This window comes from Mixophyes fleayi, chromosome 4 (genome assembly GCF_038048845.1).
Source record: "Mixophyes fleayi isolate aMixFle1 chromosome 4, aMixFle1.hap1, whole genome shotgun sequence".
Taxonomy (NCBI): domain Eukaryota; kingdom Metazoa; phylum Chordata; class Amphibia; order Anura; family Limnodynastidae; genus Mixophyes; species Mixophyes fleayi.
The window spans coordinates 20,686,138-20,705,502 of record NC_134405.1 but is presented as its reverse complement, the minus strand read 5'-3'; the positions used below and the strand labels follow the sequence as shown (position 1 = coordinate 20,705,502).

The 19,365-nt window shown below is 40.9% G+C and overlaps 1 protein-coding gene across 2 annotated transcripts in view; it reads right to left on the bottom strand.

Annotated features, from left to right (window-relative positions):
* The window catches only part of LOC142151109 (protein mono-ADP-ribosyltransferase TIPARP-like), a 34,532-nt gene that overhangs the window by 3,345 nt on the left and 11,822 nt on the right, over positions 1–19,365 (bottom strand). For both annotated transcript variants that reach the window (XM_075206440.1, XM_075206439.1), the window contains exons 2-6: positions 10,589–10,656; positions 7,307–7,755; positions 7,007–7,172; positions 4,891–5,078; positions 91–336 (exon numbers count right to left, since the gene is read on the bottom strand). In XM_075206440.1, coding sequence (XP_075062541.1) covers positions 91–336; positions 4,891–5,078; positions 7,007–7,172; positions 7,307–7,752 — 1,046 coding nt within the window. In that variant the 5' untranslated portion in view covers positions 7,753–7,755; positions 10,589–10,656. The remainder of the gene's footprint in view (positions 1–90; positions 337–4,890; positions 5,079–7,006; positions 7,173–7,306; positions 7,756–10,588; positions 10,657–19,365) is intronic.

Genomic DNA, 19,365 nt, shown 5'->3' with positions numbered 1-19,365 from the left:
TAGATGAGCACACACACAGGCAGGTCAGGGACCACACATTCACAGGTCATTATCTAGGTCATCTCATTTAACCCTTTCTATCATTCTCACCTGAAGTATTTATCCCACTGGAAGTAGTTCTGGATTCGGGAGATCTGGTGGATGATATACTTGTATTCCGGCATTGTCTTGTGGAAGTTAGTGTATACATACGTGTACTCGCTGTCCACACATGTCAGTGGTTTGTCATCATAAAGGTTCTTAGTTATTAGCCAGGTCTTGGGATACACACTTCCAACAGAGTTAGACTGTGCAGTTGAATTTGGCAAGCCAGGGGCCAGGGTACCAGAGGGAGTCCTAAAAACAACCAAAAAACAGCCATTAATCACATTTGCTGTCAGTCAAAGCTACATACCTCCCAACATTTAAAATATCTAAAAGCAGGACATGGTCACACCTCCTCCGATAGAGGTGGATGGCCTTGTCACAATGGGTGTGGTCATACCCCAGGGGCATGCCTGGCAGTTCTGAAGCCCTAGGACAATCCCCAATCTCCATAAAATCATCTTTGAATTAGCTGATGTACCAGAGGCATAAAGGATATGTATACATCAAAGCAATAATAATAAATATTTGAGATGAACAACAAAGGGAAGGATATTTAAATGGTAAATGTAATTGATCAAAAATTGCCAGTTTCCAGGATCAATTTGCTATTGATGTTTTGTCCAATTTTTCAGCCTCCCACTGTGCTTTTTTTTGGAAACCTATGTGAGTTTTCGCTTTCTGTCTTTATTCCATTTTTTTTAGAAATTGGTTGCAATTTGTACTACTGTATGTCATTCTATTATCCTTTTTTATACATTAAAAATTGAGATATTCCTTGTCACAATAAACATTATTTAAAAACACTCTGTCTTTGTGTTCTTAACAAATTCATATGCCAGGTCAGCTTGGTTGTTATGAAAGCTATATTATTAAATATAGGGAATTGTTTGGTTTGCATCAATTGATTAATTTAAACTCTGATTGTATTGTGGGATTAGGCAGGGGATTACCAAAGACTTCCTCAAAGCACCAGCTTTGCAACCAACTCTTGGTGCTGACAGAAATCGGTAGTAAATGAGTGTGGATATAATGTTTTTAGGGGGAATGTAATCATTTTCAGACAGAGAAGTTGATTTTGCTTTTTATTAACCCTTTTCACACACACGCCTGTTCAAGTGAGTGTTTTGAAAGTGGATAGTCAATTTTGGACATTTTCCTCAATGTGATTTGTAACTCTATAAATGTTTCTTACACATATATTAATATTCCCAGGTGCAAATTAAATTAATAAATATATATGGTGTGCAAAAAGTATAGCATAATATTTATTAAAAACTGCCACAGATGGCTAGTCACATAAAAACAAATGTAATTAGGTCCGGACCTAAATAAACAATCTCTGGAATATATCCAAACCACATGTGAATGTATTAAAACATAAGAGAAATAGCCTTATATCTCTTAAATGCAAAGCAACTAATAGATTAAGCAACTAAGTAAAGCACACAATCCACAATAGGACAGAGTCTAGTATAACTGAGGCACTATTTGTATGCCACAAAAAGAACACAGTCTATCACAATAGGCACAGTACACTGTACCAGGCAATGTCCAGGCAACTTGTGAGTGGCTATGAGCCTAAGAAAGGTGCTAAGAGTCTGTAAGTACTTTACATGAGAATAGATGCTCACAACTGCGGGCTGTAGTTGATGTCCAGGTAACTCAGAGAATATGATGCAGGGTGAACTTACGTTTAAGAAGAGTTGATTACAATTCAATTTCTTACCTCCCCTCGTTGGATCGGGGGCACTTGTGCTGGAAATCGCTCCTTCCTCTTCAGCAATGTGCACATGCGCAAAAGGAATTGCTGACGTACCAGCTGTTCAGCTTGTATTCGCCTATCGCTTGCTCTCGTTCTGACGAAACAGTGTTGGCGTTTCGCCCGTGGGAGCTATAAACTGATGTTTGTAGTACACTGGCAAAGTAAGACGGCAAAATACAGCATGTAGCTGATGGTGAATAGAATACGGTGGTGTGTAAATGAACAGAAAAACCTATGCGTTTCACCCGACAGGGCTTCCTCAGGGATAGTGAATGAATGAAGTATAGATAAATCATAAGATAATGATACCATTCTTTATAAAAGGTATGAAGTCTCTTAATTGGTTCCTTTGAAGGACTGCCCTCACTTCAATAGATATAGTAACTAGAAGGAAAGGTCCATGGTGGTTTAATGTCCTTCAGACTCGAAAATCATAAAATAGTAGCCTAACACAACAATACAATAATATACTAAAACAAGCCATTCCTACAGCCACATAGAGAAATAAATAACCTTATAGAAAAATAAATCCATAGAAATAAAAATAATATTAAAAATAATAATACAAATAAAAATAAATGAAAATTAAAAATAAAAATAAAAATAAAAATGAAAAATAAAAATGAAAATGAAAATGAAAATGAAAATAAAAATAAAATTAAAATTGAAAATAAAAATAAAAATAAACATGACGTATGGAAGGCCTAAAAATAAAGATAAAGGGGAGGGCCACAAAAAAAAAAAAAAGAAGAAAATTAGGGCATGAATCAAAGAAAAGTGTAAAGATCAAAATCAATATTAAGGCCATTGCGAAAGGGTCTTTAAATAAAAAACTATTTTGTCTCTTCTTGTGATATTTTCTTTATAAAATCACCACCCCACCAGGGTTTACTCACTTTACATATCCCCACAAATTTCAACTTGGATGGATCATGATCATGGAATTCAAGAAAATGATCTGGAACACTATGGCTAGGATTTACTAAGCTGCGGGTTTGAAAAAGTGGGGATGTTGCCTATAGCAACCAATCAGATTCTAGCTGTCATTTTGTAGAAGCTACTAAATAAATGACAGCTAGAATCTGATTGATTGCTATAGGCAACTTCCCCACTTTTTCAAACCCGCAGCTTAGTAAATCTAGCCCTATGAGTTTTTAATTGATTTTTAATGTTCCTTTGGTGTTCAGCTACTCTAATGCCTAATTTTCTGATTGTTATGCCTATATACTGTTTACCACAGGGGCACTCCAAAAGATAGATGACCCCGTGATGTCGTAAGTGATTTTACCTTTAATATCATAGGTAGCATTCGTTATATTGGATTTAAAGTGTTGGATAGTTCTAGTATCCTTGCATTTACTAGTCTTACAAGCAACACATCTATTACAATATTAGAAACCATCATCGTTCTTTTTTAACCAAGTAGTTCTCTTTACAGTTTCTTGTGGGGGTATTGTACTGTTAACTAATCGTCTCCTCAAATTATCCACCCTTTTGTAAACAAAGTATGGTCTGGACGGTAGGATATTTTTCAACTTTTCATCCTCAAGGAAGTTCATGTTGAATGAATTCTGGTTAATATAGGTGATGAACTCAAAGAGTTCCTTCCTATCACCCTTTCAGATACAGGTGACATCATCTATATAATGTCACCAGGTGTGGGTTTTATCAAGAAAGGGGTTATTGTCCCAAATAAACAATTCCTCCCAATATGCCATGAACAGGTTCGCGTAACTGGGTGCAAATTTTGCGCCCATAGCAGTTCCGCGAACCTGTTCATAGTAAGTCCCCCCAGACCAAAAGAAATTGTGTTGCAGTACAAATAAAATACTATCAAGAAGGAACCGAACTTTTTCCTTAGGGATATCTGACTCATTATTTAGAATGGCTTCAACATGGTTACAACCCACTTTGTGCTCAATAATGGTATACAGTGATGTAACATCACATGCAACCAGCCTTCCTCCCATTTAATATTGTTGAGAAAGTCGATAGTGTGTCCAGTGTCTCTTAAATAACTTTTCTGCCTAATAACAAGTGGCTGCAAAAAATAATCAATATATTCAGAGAGATTACTGGTATGGGAGCCAATTCCAGAAATGATTGGTCTCATACACACATCACCGTATTCTAATCACCATCAGCTACATGCTGTATTTTGTCGTCCTACTTTGCCAGTGTACTACAAACATCAGTTTATAGCTCCCACTGCCAAAACGCCAATACTGTTTCGTCAGAACAAGACCAAGCTATAGGCGAATACAAGCTGAACAGCTGGTATGTCAGCAATTCCTTTTGCGCATGTGCACATTGCTGCAGAGGAAGGAGCGATTTCCAGCACAAGTGCCCCCCGGTCCATCGAGGGGAGGTAAGAAATTGAATTGTAATCAACTCTTCTTAAACGTAAGTCCACCCTGGATCTTATTCTCTGAGTTACCTGGACATCAACTACAGCCCGCGGTTGTGAGCATCTATTCTCATGTAAAGTACTTACAGACTCTTAGCACCTTTCTTAGGCTCATAGCCACTCACAAGTTGCCTGGACATTGCCTGGTACAGTGTACTGTGCCTATTGTGATAGACTGTGTTCTTTTTGTGGCATACAAATAGTGCCTCAGTTATACTAGACTCTGTCCTATTGTGGATTGTGTGCTTTACTTAGTTGCTTAATCTATTAGTTGCTTTGCATTTAAGAGATGTAAGGCTATTTCTCTTATGTTTTAATACATTCACATGTGGTTTGGATATATTCCAGAGATTGTTTATTTAGGTCCGGACCTAATTACATTTGTTTTTATGTGACTAGCCATCTGTGGCAGTTTTTTATAAATATTATGCTATACTTTTTGCACACCATATATATTTATTAATTTCATTTGTGCCTGGGAATATTAATATATCTGTTTGGTTTTCATCATTTGGAGGTAGGGGTCCCGCCTCTATTTCCATTCCCAGTTATGCTGCATTTTTCTTTAAATACCTTTAGGGAAGCGTGGTAATTCACTATTCTATTACTGTTTCTTACCCCCCTACCCTCTCACCAGAGCTTTGAAGACATTAAAACTGAAGATCTGAAGACCGGTCGTCTCCTCATCCTTCTCTTAGTTCCAGTATGAATGTTCGTTTGTACCATGTTTGTCAGATGAAGAGCATATTTGAAACTGGAGTGCAGACAAAACACCTCTTCACAATTGTTTCTCAAGCCATCCTCTATACACTTCACAAAGTCCTGCAGGGGACATATGAAAGTATTGGGTTATCATGTACGTACTCCATGAGGACCTAATTTATGAAGAACACTGGATTGCTTTGTTTTGTGCTGGGTCACCAAGATGGTCTGTCCCAGTGCCGTAACTAGACATTTAAGTGCCTGGGCGAGACAGGGCACCGGTGCCCCCCCATCTAAGTGGGAGTGGCATTTAACAAGTTGGTGTGGCCAACCTAATGTGTGGGTGTGGCTAGCACTTTACTGAAAGATCGCCTTAATAAGTAATAAAATGACAGCCACAGAATTTCCACCAGTGTTTTGTTCCTCCGCATTAGTATGCGCTGCTGTGACGTAAATGCCGACACTGACATCTGCAATGCGCTTTATGTTCATTAAATCCATTTCTAGCTAAAGAGTCCATGACAGGTGCTCCAAATCTTCTCTGGCTTTTTAATTCCATTCAGTAACACTAAAATATATAGGTTGGCCCCATCCACCTTGCAGCTCTCCCAGGGCCACTGTGATGTTATGGTAAATGCTTTGCAATAATCACTCATTGAAGCAGCATTATTATCCATCTTCACGTGGCTCTTACTATGGTAATAAGACTATACCGGTATTTCCTGCAGTCTAGGAGCTTGGTGCTGGAGCTTGGTGCTGCTGCCCCTTAGTTGGCAGCAGCACCAAGCTCTTGCAATTAATGTTAATCTCTCTCTCTCTTCAGTCCTTAAGCGGAACTTAAGGGCTGGAGGTATGGAGGCAGGTAGCGGGCAGCTGCTGCGCACCCTTGACCTTGCGCCCTGGGCGACCGCACCGTTCGCACCACCCTTGGTACGGCTCTGGTCTGTCCAGCACATATTAAAGTAGGATTACTACTTTCTCTGCTCTCGGAAGATGCCATTGCAATCTAGTGCCTAGGTTTATGGATATGTGGCAAAATCTCAAGTCAATTTGCAACAGTCTCACTACACTCCAACCTCCTACCTCCTTAGAGCCTTCCCTTCCATTAAATACATTTTTATGATCCTTCTTCATGGCTTAAAAGAATTATGAGAGTAAGGGAACATCTGGGCTGTCTTTATTGTCTTTAATGCCCTTCTCTGTTAAAAATCGGAACTGTAAGATGCAAAGTAAGTCATAAGAACATATAGGCAAAGGTAAAACACACCTAGATATAAAGATACTTCTCAACCTTCTCGATTAAGGTGTGACTGTCCAGGTTTGAAGTTGCCAATCCTGGCCTCTGTGAATTCTGAACTTATGGCTGCAGTACCATACTCCTAACAGAGGTACTGTTGTGTGTTTAACTTTATCCTTTCAGCAATTCTATAGATAGTATCAGCTTCAATCAGTAATAACTTTACCTGTGCTTAGGCTTTATGACCCGGCCTCTCCCAGCTAGCAGACTCCGTTATAGATGCTGTGTACTCACTCCTGTTCTCCTGCTATTTTGCCTGTTTAATCCTGTGCCTGGGTATGGACTATAATCACATTCTGCTGACTACTAATTACCACTAAGAATAAGATTCTACAGCAACATTCTTAAGTGCTGGTCAGAGCAGAGTATTGGCGAGGGATAGGGGGCTGCTAGAGGTGAATACAATTGTTGGTCTCGTTCTAGCAATCTTAATCTGGTCAAGAGCCACCTGTCCTCACAGCGGATCAGGAATTTTGTCCCAATTTCTGGACAGTTGGGAGATATGTCCCACTAATGGATGCCCCTTCAATCCCTTGCATACCAGCAGCAGGTGTGCACAACATTAAATTGGTAATATTAAGGGAAGTGAAGGGGACAGTCCAGAGCTTTGGAAGCACTGGACATGCACCTGGGGACAAGCAGTGGGGTTCTCGCAATCTGCAAGATATCTTGCGCTCACACGTTTAGCTGAATATGTATAGAAACAATAAGTGAAAATAAACCATAAGCTTTAGATTTCTTCCTTTCTTACCGGACTAAATTCCTCCCACACATCATCTCTGGTTTCATAGTAGTACTTGTAGGTGGTATGGAACTGTACGGTGGGAGAGCTGGAGGTGGAGAGACGTCGGACATGATCAAACACTTGGCTGTTGTGGACCTTCATACAAGTGAGGTCAATAAGTATTTCAGAACCTCTGGGTAGAGAGAGAAGGGTCGTTTAGGTGATTTATGGGAAAAGAGGTGAAGGAGCTTATCTACATGCCTACAGGAAGAAGGGATTGTTGGAGAAATAATATCATATGCAAATTAAACTTTTTACCACTCTTACTGGTGTATTCCAGTCACTTGTGCCTTAGCAGGGTCACTGAACAGTCTCTCCAGGACTTGCTGAGCCCCATCATCCATGCTACCCCATGTATTTGTAACTTTATCCCTCAGCTGCCATACATATGTAAACACTGTGTGATGTTGTGGACAAAGAAAAAACTGAGGACAATAACCAATCAGGAAGTTTGAGCAGATGTCTATGTCATCACCCTGGTGTATATTATATTCTGGATTCATGTTAAAATAAATCTCCAGTTGTTCTCCCAATGATGTTCCTTTTTCCTCCTGTACCACAGCCGCCAAGGTGGATTCTACGGGTCTGGTCTCATTCCCAGATTCCATGTCATTTAGAGCAATTTCTTCTGTTGTAGGTTCTAAGCCCATAACCTCTACTGGGCTGAGGGATGACAGAGATGACTTCTTACAGCGCATTTTACCATGAGGCATGACCTGCAAAACAAATAAACCAATATATCTGAATATTGCTGATACATCTAGGCACCATCTGTGTTGTCTCGCGTTACTGACTGTCTTTCTGCCATTTCATCTTGGATGTCTTCTCGCCAACTCAAACTCAATCTTTCAAAAACTGAATTAATAATATTCCCACCCAAAAACTGAAGCTTCCTGCCTGACATTTCTATTTCTGTTGATAACATGACCATAAATCACACCCCGTAAGCTCACTGCCTAGGTGTAATCCTTGATTCACAACTGTCGTTTATTCCCCACATCAACTCTATATCTAAATCATGTTACATACACCTAAAGAACATTTCCAGAATACGCACATATCTGACACAAGACACCGCAAAAACATTAATTCATGCACTCATCATCTCCCGCATCGACTATTGCAATTCCCTCCTTACTGGTCTTCCCAAAGTCAGACTTGAACCCCTACAATCTATTTTGCATGCAGCGGCTAGATTGATTTTCCTTACAAACCGTTATTCCTCTGCTGAGCCACTCTGTCAGTCTCTACATTGGCTGCCTGTATTTCAACGAATCCAATATAAAATTCTTCTACTAACATACAAGGCCATCAACAAAATTGCACCGACATACATTACCTCACTTGTCTCGAAATATCTCCCTACTCGACACCTCCGTTCTGCACAAGATCTACGTCTCTCCTCCACTCTCATCACATCCTCCCATTCTCGGTTACAAGATTTTTTCCGGGCTGCACCCACTTTGTGGAATTCCCTCCCACTCACAGTAAGACTTTCCTCTAGTCTTCAAACCTTCAAGCGTTCACTGAAAACCCACCTCTTCAGACAAGGTTATGATATTCCTCAACCATCATCTTAATTTCCCTAGATTACCCTATTACCATCCTCTACACTGCTAACGCAAGACAACAACCTTCTGACCAACATTGCAACACACATAGCCCACTCAGTACTTTTACCTTTGCAGTCTGGCTGGTCCATTGTGCAATATGATATAGCAAATGCCCTTGTGTTTCAAACTCCCATTGTCCTATAGATTGTAAGCTTTCGAGCAGGGTTCTCTTACCTCTCTGTCTGTATGTATTACCCAGTATTGTCTTATTAATGTTTGTTCCCAATTGTAAAGCGCTACGGAATTTGCTGGCGCTATATAAATAAATGTTGAGGATGATGATGATGACATGTATCCTTCAGGGATCCTATGTAGCGCTGTGGGATCCTAGGCAATGCATCTTCTGAAATCACTGAAACATAGCGGGTGCCATTTGAAGACCCTTCTAGCTCTGCAGCTCTGAGACTTGCCACTGGGGATGAAGTGTCGTGGCTCCCCCCCTGGATTACCATGTTTGGTGGACCCTCCAGCACCACAGCTCTCCATTTTAATACAGTATACACTATATGGACAAAAGTATTTGGACACTTGACCATTACACCAACAGGGGCTGTAATGACATTGTATATAAATACATATATTTTATTGCAAAGTTGGTCCCCCTTTTGCAACGATAACAGCTTCCACTCTTCTTGGAAGGCTTTCCACAAGATGTTGAAGTGTTTCTGTGGGAATTTGTGCCCATTTGTTCTGTAGAGCATTTATGAGGTCAGACACTGATGTTGGAAAAGAAGGCCTGGCTAGCAATCTCAGTTCCACTTCATCCCAAAGGTGCTCAATGGGGTTGAGGTCAGAGCTCTCTGTATGGGCCAGTCAAGTTCTTCCACACCAAACTCATCAAACCATGTCTTTGTAGTCCTTGCTTTGTGCACTGGGGCACAGTCATGCTGAAATAGAAAAGGGCCTTCCCCAAACTGTTGCCACAAAGCTGGAAGCATAACATTGTCCAAAATGACTTGGTATACTGAAGCATTAAGATTGCTTTTCACTGGAGATAAGGGGCCTAGCCCAAACCCTGAAAAAACAGCCCAATACCAATTTCCCTCCTCCACCAAACTTCCCAGTTGGCATAATGCAGTCAGGCAGGTAACGTTCTCCCAGTATCCGCCAAACCCAGACCCGCCCGCTGACTGCCAACCAATGAAGTGTGATTCGTCACTCCGCAGAACACGTTTCCACTGCTCCACAGTCCAGTGTCAGTGTGCTTTACACCACTCCATCCGATGCTTGGCATTGGATTTGGTGATGTGAGGTTTGCATGCAGCTGCTCGGCCATGGAAACCCATTTCATTAAGCTCCCGCTGCACAGTTTTTGTGCTTACATTAATGCCAGTGGAAGTTCGGAAGTCTTCAGCTATGGAATCAGCAGAGTGTTGGTGACTTTTACTCACCATGCGCCTTAGAAGTCGTTGACCCCGCTCTGTTATTTTGCGTGGTCTTCCGCTTTGTGGCTAAGTTGCTGTTGTTCCTAAACGCTTCCACTTTCCAATAATATCACTTACAGTTGACTGGAAAATCCAGTAGGGATGATATTTCACGGATCGTCTTATTGCAAAGGTGCATCCTCTCACAGTACTACGCTTGAAGTCACTGAGCTCATCAGAACGGCCCATTTTGTATCACAAATGTTTACAAAGGGAGACTGCATGGCTGGGTGCTTGATTTTATACACCTCAGTTCAATAATTAACAAGTGTGACCAAATACTTTTGTCCATTTAGTGTACATAGGCGTACTATGCCAGTCTTCACATTAGATTAGCTTTTTTGTTAAATGCTCTTGTAATTAGCACTGACCAAAACATGTTTACCCTGTGTTCATGTTATTTTAGGATCATGTTTACAACAGTCACAAATCTCGTCAAAATTTCTTTCTGTACTTGTGTACAGACTGATCTTCATTATCTATAAAGGGAAAAAACACCTCTCAAATCTCACCAACTTGGACCCTCGGCACAATGTCTCCAGTCAGGTAAGTGGGCCCAGCAGCAAGTAAGTAATATCACCTGAAAAGGCAAAATAAATACACATCAAACTGCAGTCTAATAGTACAAGTACTCAAGATACTGAAATATATACAATAGCTAGGCACTCTGGAAGATGCCCTTCATGCTTTCTCCTTGGGAATGCAATGTAAAGTATGACTGGATTTGAAAAGACCAAGTGGTATATTTACTAAATTTCCATTTAAAGAAATGACGGGAAAGCAATGAGAATCGTCAGTTCGTCGGAAACCGCAGTTTAGTAAAAATACCCCCAAATTGTTTCAAATGTTTGAAAATAGTTCCTGCTAGTATAGGTGAATTGCACATGGCCTACCAATTCATTATCCAGATTATCCCACTTAAAAAATACAAGTAGAGTAGTTTTCCATCTAGGTTCTAGCAATAATAACTTTAGGAAGAGTTATTATGTTAAAGACATATTGAAATTAACTATTGCTGCAATGATTTAAAATCGAGATGACACAGAGACCCATTATTGGGGTTAACTTAGGAATGTTCACCCCTGTTCTTCGAATAGCGCCTACAACTGAAGTCCAGGGGCTAGATTTCCTAAGCTGCGGGTTCTGAAAACGTGGGGATGTTGCCTATAGCAACCAATCAGATTCTAGCTGTCATTTTGTAGAAGGTACTAAATAAATGAAAGCTAGAATCTGATTGGCTGCTATAGGCAACATCCCCACTTTTTCAAACCCGCAGCTTAGTAAATCTAGCCCCAGATCTTTTGCAGCTTGGGTCATTCCCACTTCGAATGCCAGAACAAACCTTCTTTATCTCCATTTTGGGAACAATGAATTATTTCTCATTTTCAAATTAAAAAGAGGAGCAAAATATACTCTTTGAATTATGCAAAACTTAATTTGTTGGAATTTGACACAAGTAATTGCCACAGTTATACATCTCAACATGAATTCCCACTCTTCTCCCGATACCAAACCTATATTAATTTCCCATTTCAATCTTAAAGGATTAAGTAAATCTCATGTAGAGTGCAAATGTAGTGTAGCACGCAGTGTAAAGATTACTTTATACAAATCAAATTTTTGAAGAATGTATTTGAGAGGAGCGTCACAGACTGGAGGTTCATTTTTACCAAATTTTTACCAAGTCTCCCTAATCCAGTAGACACAGAAGGCAGACAGATCCTCAAACCTCCCGATGGAGTACAGGATGGAGTACAGGATCACTGGAACAGAGTATCAAGCATGATTTATATTTGGAAGGAGAAAGAACTCCAACAGCAAGTCTTTTTCAATTCATGAACACTCCAGAGACCAGTTCAAAATTCCAACAAGTGGAGCTTGACCCTGCAAGGTTAACCCAACTCCTGCAGTATGAGGGGTTGGGTCTCCCCCCTGCTGAGTTGGTGCCGGCTAGTCTAGTTTAATCATTTCATTATGATGATGAAGAGTTTTGGCTTCCTTGATCAATAGAGCCTGCCAGTGTTAAACCATTCCATTAATTTGTGATGTGAAAGAGATTCCATCTGTTGTCAGCTTCCTATTTCCAATATGGGAGGGAACAGTGATCCAAGTAAACGAGGATGGCATCCAATCAAAGCCCCTATAGGTACAAGAAATCCACCTGGCTCCATAGATGAATAAGGCTGTTCATATTAACCCGTTTGATTTCCAGAAAGGGGAGATGGGTCACAGCTCCAGATTCATCATCCTCATAGATTGTTTGGAAGAGTGACAAGTCCTTAGACTCATTTTAGCTGTGAGCCCATCTCGTCACAAATACACATATGGCCACACATACATACACACCACACATGTACACACATACATGGTTCTCCACTTTGCACACTTTCCTGCTCATATGCATCCTTTCTCCTACTGTATCCCCCTCTAATACCCAAAGCAAGTAAAAGACTAGCTAAGCCATTCCTGTAATGGGATCCACATCAAGTCCTACTCCCTTATCACCCAGCTGCTAAAATTGGCCGCACCCCTCACGGATGCCTCTTGTGGCTGGTGATGGGATCAGTGCGATGGAGAAAAGGTTTACACTACGCCCCCTTCTTTCTATATAATGCATCTTCCAATAACCACAAAAATCTACACATTATATTTGTCCCACATGGGCTAGAGCATGCCTGGACAAATTAATCCAAACAGAAGGAGACACCAACTTTATAAAGTAAAATGTGACACACATTTGACAAGAAAAAAAACTGTGGTATGTGCACAGCAGCATGTGCCAATAATTAAGATGAACATCATATTAGACCAGCTATTCCTTTATGTCATAAACCAGCAATGAGCTCCTCTGCATTATTTACCATCATTTGCCATTCTGTGTCCTCCATATGATATATTATCTCCACACATAATATACCAGCTATGTGCCCACACACTATATACTAGGCCTGTGTCTACACACATAATATACCAGCTATGTGCCCACACACTATATACTAGGTCTGTGTCTCTACACATAATATACCAGCTATGTGCCAACACACTATATACTAGGCCTGTGTCTACACACATAATATACCAGCTATGTGCCCACACACTATATACTAGGCCTGTGTCTACACACATAATATACCAGCTATGTGCCCACACACTATATACTAGGCCTGTGTCTCCACACATAATATACCAGCTATGTGCCCACACACTATATATTAGGTCTGTGTCTCCACACATAATATACCAGCTATGTACCTACACACTATATATTAGGTCTGTGTCTCCACACATAATATACCAGCTATGTACCTACACACTATATACTAGGTCTGTGTCTACACACATAATATACCAGCTATGTGTCCACACACTATATACTAGGCCTGTATCTCCACACATAATATACCAGCTATGTGCCCACACACAATATACTAGGCCTGTGTCTCCACACATAATATACCAGCTATGTGCCCACACACTATATACTAGGCCTGTGTCTCCACACATAATATACCAGCTATGTGCCCACACACTATATACTAGGCCTGTATCTCCACACAAAATTTACTAGCTATGTGCCCACACACAATATACTAGGCCTGTGTCTCCACACATAATATACCAGCTATGTGCCCACACACTATATATTAGGTCTGTGTCTCCACACATAATATACCAGCTATGTGCCCACACACTATATACTAGGCCTGTGTCTACACACATAATATACCAGCTATGTGCCCACACACTATATACTAGGCCTGTGTCTACACACATAATATACCAGCTATGTGCCCACACACTATATATTAGGTCTGTGTCTCCACACATAATATACCAGCTATGTACCCACACACTATATATTAGGTCTGTGTCTCCACACATAATATACCAGCTATGTGCCCACACACTCTATACTAGGTCTGTGTCTCTACACATAATATAACAGCTATGTGCCCACACACTATATACTAGGCCTGTGTCTACACACATAATATACCAGCTATGTGCCCACACACTATATACTAGGCCTGTGTCTCCACACATAATATACCAGCTATGTGCCCACACACAATATACTAGGCCTATGTCTCCACACATAATATACCAGCTATGTGCCCACACACTATATACTAGGCCTGTGTCTCCACACATAATATACCAGCTATGTGCCCACATACTATATATTAGGTCTGTGTCTCCACACATAATATACCAGCTATGTACCCACACACTATATACTAGGCCTGTGTCTCCACACATAATATACCAGCTATGTGCCCACACACTATATATTAGGTCTGTGTCTCCACACATAATATACCAGCTATGTACCCACACACTATATACTAGGCCTGTGTCTCCACACATAATATACCAGCTATGTGCCCACACACTATATATTAGGTCTGTGTCTCCACACATAATATACCAGCTATGTACCCACACACTATATATTAGGTCTGTGTCTCCACACATAATATACCAGCTATGTGCCCACACACTATATATTAGGTCTGTGTCTCCACACATAATATACCAGCTATGTGCCCACACACTCTATACTTGGTCTGTGTCTCTACACATAATATACCAGCTATGTGCCCACACACTATATACTAGGCCTGTGTCTACACACATAATATACCAGCTATGTGCCCACACACTATATACTAGGCCTGTGTCTCCACACATAATATACCAGCTATGTGCCCACACACAATATACTAGGCCTGTGTCTCCACACATAATATACCAGCTATGTGCCCACACACTATATACTAGGCCTGTGTCTCCACACATAATATACCAGCTATGTGCCCACATACTATATATTAGGTCTGTGTCTCCACACATAATATACCAGCTATGTACCCACACACTATATACTAGGCCTGTGTCTCCACACATAATATACCAGCTATGTGCCCACACACTATATATTAGGTCTGTGTCTCCACACATAATATACCAGCTATGTACCCACATACTATATATTAGGTCTGTGTCTCCACACATAATATACCAGCTATGTACCCACACACTATATACTACGCCTGTGTCTCCACCCATAATATACCAGCTATGTGCCCACACACTATATATTAGGTCTGTGTCTCCACACATAATATACCAGCTATGTACCCACACACTATATACTAGGCCTGTGTCTCCACACATAATATACCAGCTATGTGCCCACACACTATATACTAGGCCTGTGTCTCCACACATAATATACCAGCTATGTGCCCACACACAATATACTAGGCCTGTGTCTCCACACAAAATTTACTAGCTATGTGCCCACACACAATATACTAGGCCTGTGTCTCTACACATAATATACCAGCTATGTGTCCACACACTATATACTAGGCCTGTATCTCCACACATAATATACCAGCTATGTGCCCACACACAATATACTAGGCCTGTGTCTCTACACATAATATACCAGCTATGTACCCACACACTATATACTAGGCCTGTATCTCCACACATAATATACCAGCTATGTGCCAACACACTATATATTAGGACTGTGTCTCCACACATAATATACCAGCTATGTGCCCACACACTATATACTAGGCCTGTGTCTCCACACATAATATACCAGCTATGTGCCCACACACTATATACTAGGCCTGTGTTTCAACACATAATATACCAGCTATGTGCCCACACACTATATACTAGATCTGTGTCTACACACATAATATACCAGCTATGTGCCCACACACTATATACTAGGCCTGTGTCTCTACACATAATATACCAGCTATGTACCCACACACTATATACTAGGTCTGTGTCTCCACACATAATATACCAGCTATGTGCCCACACACTATATACTAGATCTGTGTCTCCACACATAATATACCAGCTATGTGCCCACACACTATATACTAGGCCTGTGTCTCTACACATAATATACCAGCTATGTACCCACACACTATATACTAGGTCTGTGTCTCCACACATAATATACCAGCTATGTGCCCACACACTATATACTAGGCCTGTGTTTCAACACATAATATACCAGCTATGTGCCCACACACTATATACTAGGCCTGTGTCTCCACACATAATATACCAGCTATGTGCCCACACACTATATACTAGGCCTGTGTCTCCACACATAATATACCAGCTATGTGCCCACACACTATATACTAGGCCTGTGTCTCCACACATAATATACCAGCTATGTGCCCACACACTATATACTAGATCTGTGTCTACACACATAATATACCAGCTATGTGCCCACACACTATATACTAGGCCTGTGTCTCCACACATAATATACCAGCTATGTGCCCACACACAATATACTAGGCCTGTGTCTCCACACATAATATACCAGCTATGTGCCCACACACTATATACTAGGCCTGTGTCTCCACACATAATATACCAGCTATGTGTCCACACACTATATACTAGGCCTGTGTCTCCACACATAATATACCAGCTATGTGCCCACACACTATATACTAGGCCTGTGTCTCCACACATAATATACCAGCTATGTGCCCACACACAATATACTAGGCCTGTGTCTCCACACATAATATACCAGCTATGTGCCCACACACTATATACTAGGCCTGTGTCTCCACACATAATATACCAGCTATGTGCCCACACACTATATACTAGGCCTGTGTCTCCACACATAATATACCAGCTATGTGCCCACACACTATATATTAGGTCTGTGTCTCCACACATAATATACCAGCTATGTACCCACATACTATATATTAGGTCTGTGTCTCCACACATAATATACCAGCTATGTACCCACACACTATATACTACGCCTGTGTCTCCACACATAATATACCAGCTATGTGCCCACACACTATATATTAGGTCTGTGTCTCCACACATAATATACCAGCTATGTACCCACACACTATATACTAGGCCTGTGTCTCCACACATAATATACCAGCTATGTGCCCACACACAATATACTAGGCCTGTGTCTCCACACAAAATTTACTAGCTATGTGCCCACACACAATATACTAGGCCTGTGTCTCTACACATAATATACCAGCTATGTGTCCACACACTATATACTAGGCCTGTGTCTCCACACATAATATACCATCTATGTGCCCACACACAATATACTAGGCCTGTGTCTCTACACATAATATACCAGCTATGTGCCCACACACAATATACTAGGCCTGTGTCTCTACACATAATATACCAGCTATGTACCCACACACTATATACTAGGCCTGTATCTCCACACATAATATACCAGCTATGTGCCAACACACTATATATTAGGACTGTGTCTCCACACATAATATACCAGCTATGTGCCCACACACAATATACTAGGCCTGTGTCTCTACACATAATATACCAGCTATGTACCCACACACTATATACTAGGCCTGTATCTCCACACATAATATACCAGCTATGTGCCAACACACTATATATTAGGACTGTGTCTCCACACATAATATACCAGCTATGTGCCCACACACTATATACTAGGCCTGTGTCTCCACACATAATATACCAGCTATGTGCCCACACACTATATACTAGGCCTGTGTTTCAACACATAATATACCAGCTATGTGCCCACACACTATATACTAGATCTGTGTCTACACACATAATATACCAGCTATGTGCCCACACACTATATACTAGGCCTGTGTCTCTACACATAATATACCAGCTATGTACCCACACACTATATACTAGGTCTGTGTCTCCACACATAATATACCAGCTATGTGCCCACACACTATATACTAGATCTGTGTCTCCACACATAATATACCAGCTATGTGCCCACACACTATATACTAGGCCTGTGTCTCTACACATAATATACCAGCTATGTACCCACACACTATATACTAGGTCTGTGTCTCCACACATAATATACCAGCTATGTGCCCACACACTATATACTAGGCCTGTGTTTCAACACATAATATACCAGCTATGTGCCCACACACTATATACTAGGCCTGTGTCTCCACACATAATATACCAGCTATGTGCCCACACACTATATACTAGGCCTGTGTCTCCACACATAATATACCAGCTATGTGCCCACACACTATATACTAGGCCTGTGTCTCCACACATAATATACCAGCTATGTGCCCACACACTATATACTAGATCTGTGTCTACACACATAATATACCAGCTATGTGCCCACACACTATATACTAGGCCTGTGTCTCCACACATAATATACCAGCTATGTGCCCACACACAATATACTAGGCCTGTGTCTCCACACATAATATACCAGCTATGTGCCCACACACTATATACTAGGCCTGTGTCTCCACACATAATATACCAGCTATGTGTCCACACACTATATACTAGGCCTGTGTCTCCACACATAATATACCAGCTATGTGCCCACACACTATATACTAGGCCTGTGTCTCCACACATAATATACCAGCTATGTGCCCACACACAATATACTAGGCCTGTGTCTCCACACATAATATACCAGCTATGTGCCCACACACTATATACTAGGCCTGTGTCTCCACACATAATATACCAGCTATGTGCCCACACACTATATACTAGGCCTGTATCTCCACACATAATATACCAGCTATGTGCCCACACACAATATACTAGGCCTGTGTCTCCACACATAATATACCAGCTATGTGCCCACACACAATATACTAGGCCTGTGTCTCCACACATAATATACCAGCTATGTGCCCACACACAATATACTAGGTCTGTGTCTCCACACATAATATACCAGCTATGTGCCCACACACAATATACTAGGCCTGTGTCTACACACATAATATACCAGCTATGTGCCCACACACTATATACTAGGCCTGTGTCTCCACACATAATATACCAGCTATGTGCCCACACACTATATACTAGGCCTGTGTCTCTACACATAATATACCAGCTATGTGCCCACACACTATATACTAGGCCTGTGTCTTCACACTAGAGATTGTCACTGACCCCCGTGTTTTGGTTTTGGATTCGGTTTTGGATCTGGATTACCGTCGTGTTTTGGTTTTGGTTTTGGTTTTGCAAAACCGCCATTGCGTGTTTTGGTTTTGGTTTTGGTTTTGTTTGGTTTTGTTTTGCTATTTTTTTGGAAAATCCATGTTTTTGGGCCTAAATTAACCCAATTTAGTGCTCCAACTGTTTTAGAGACAAGTAATCTAATTGTTGAGGTAATAAATCATCCAAAAAAACAGTTTAATTCTTCGTTGGTAGG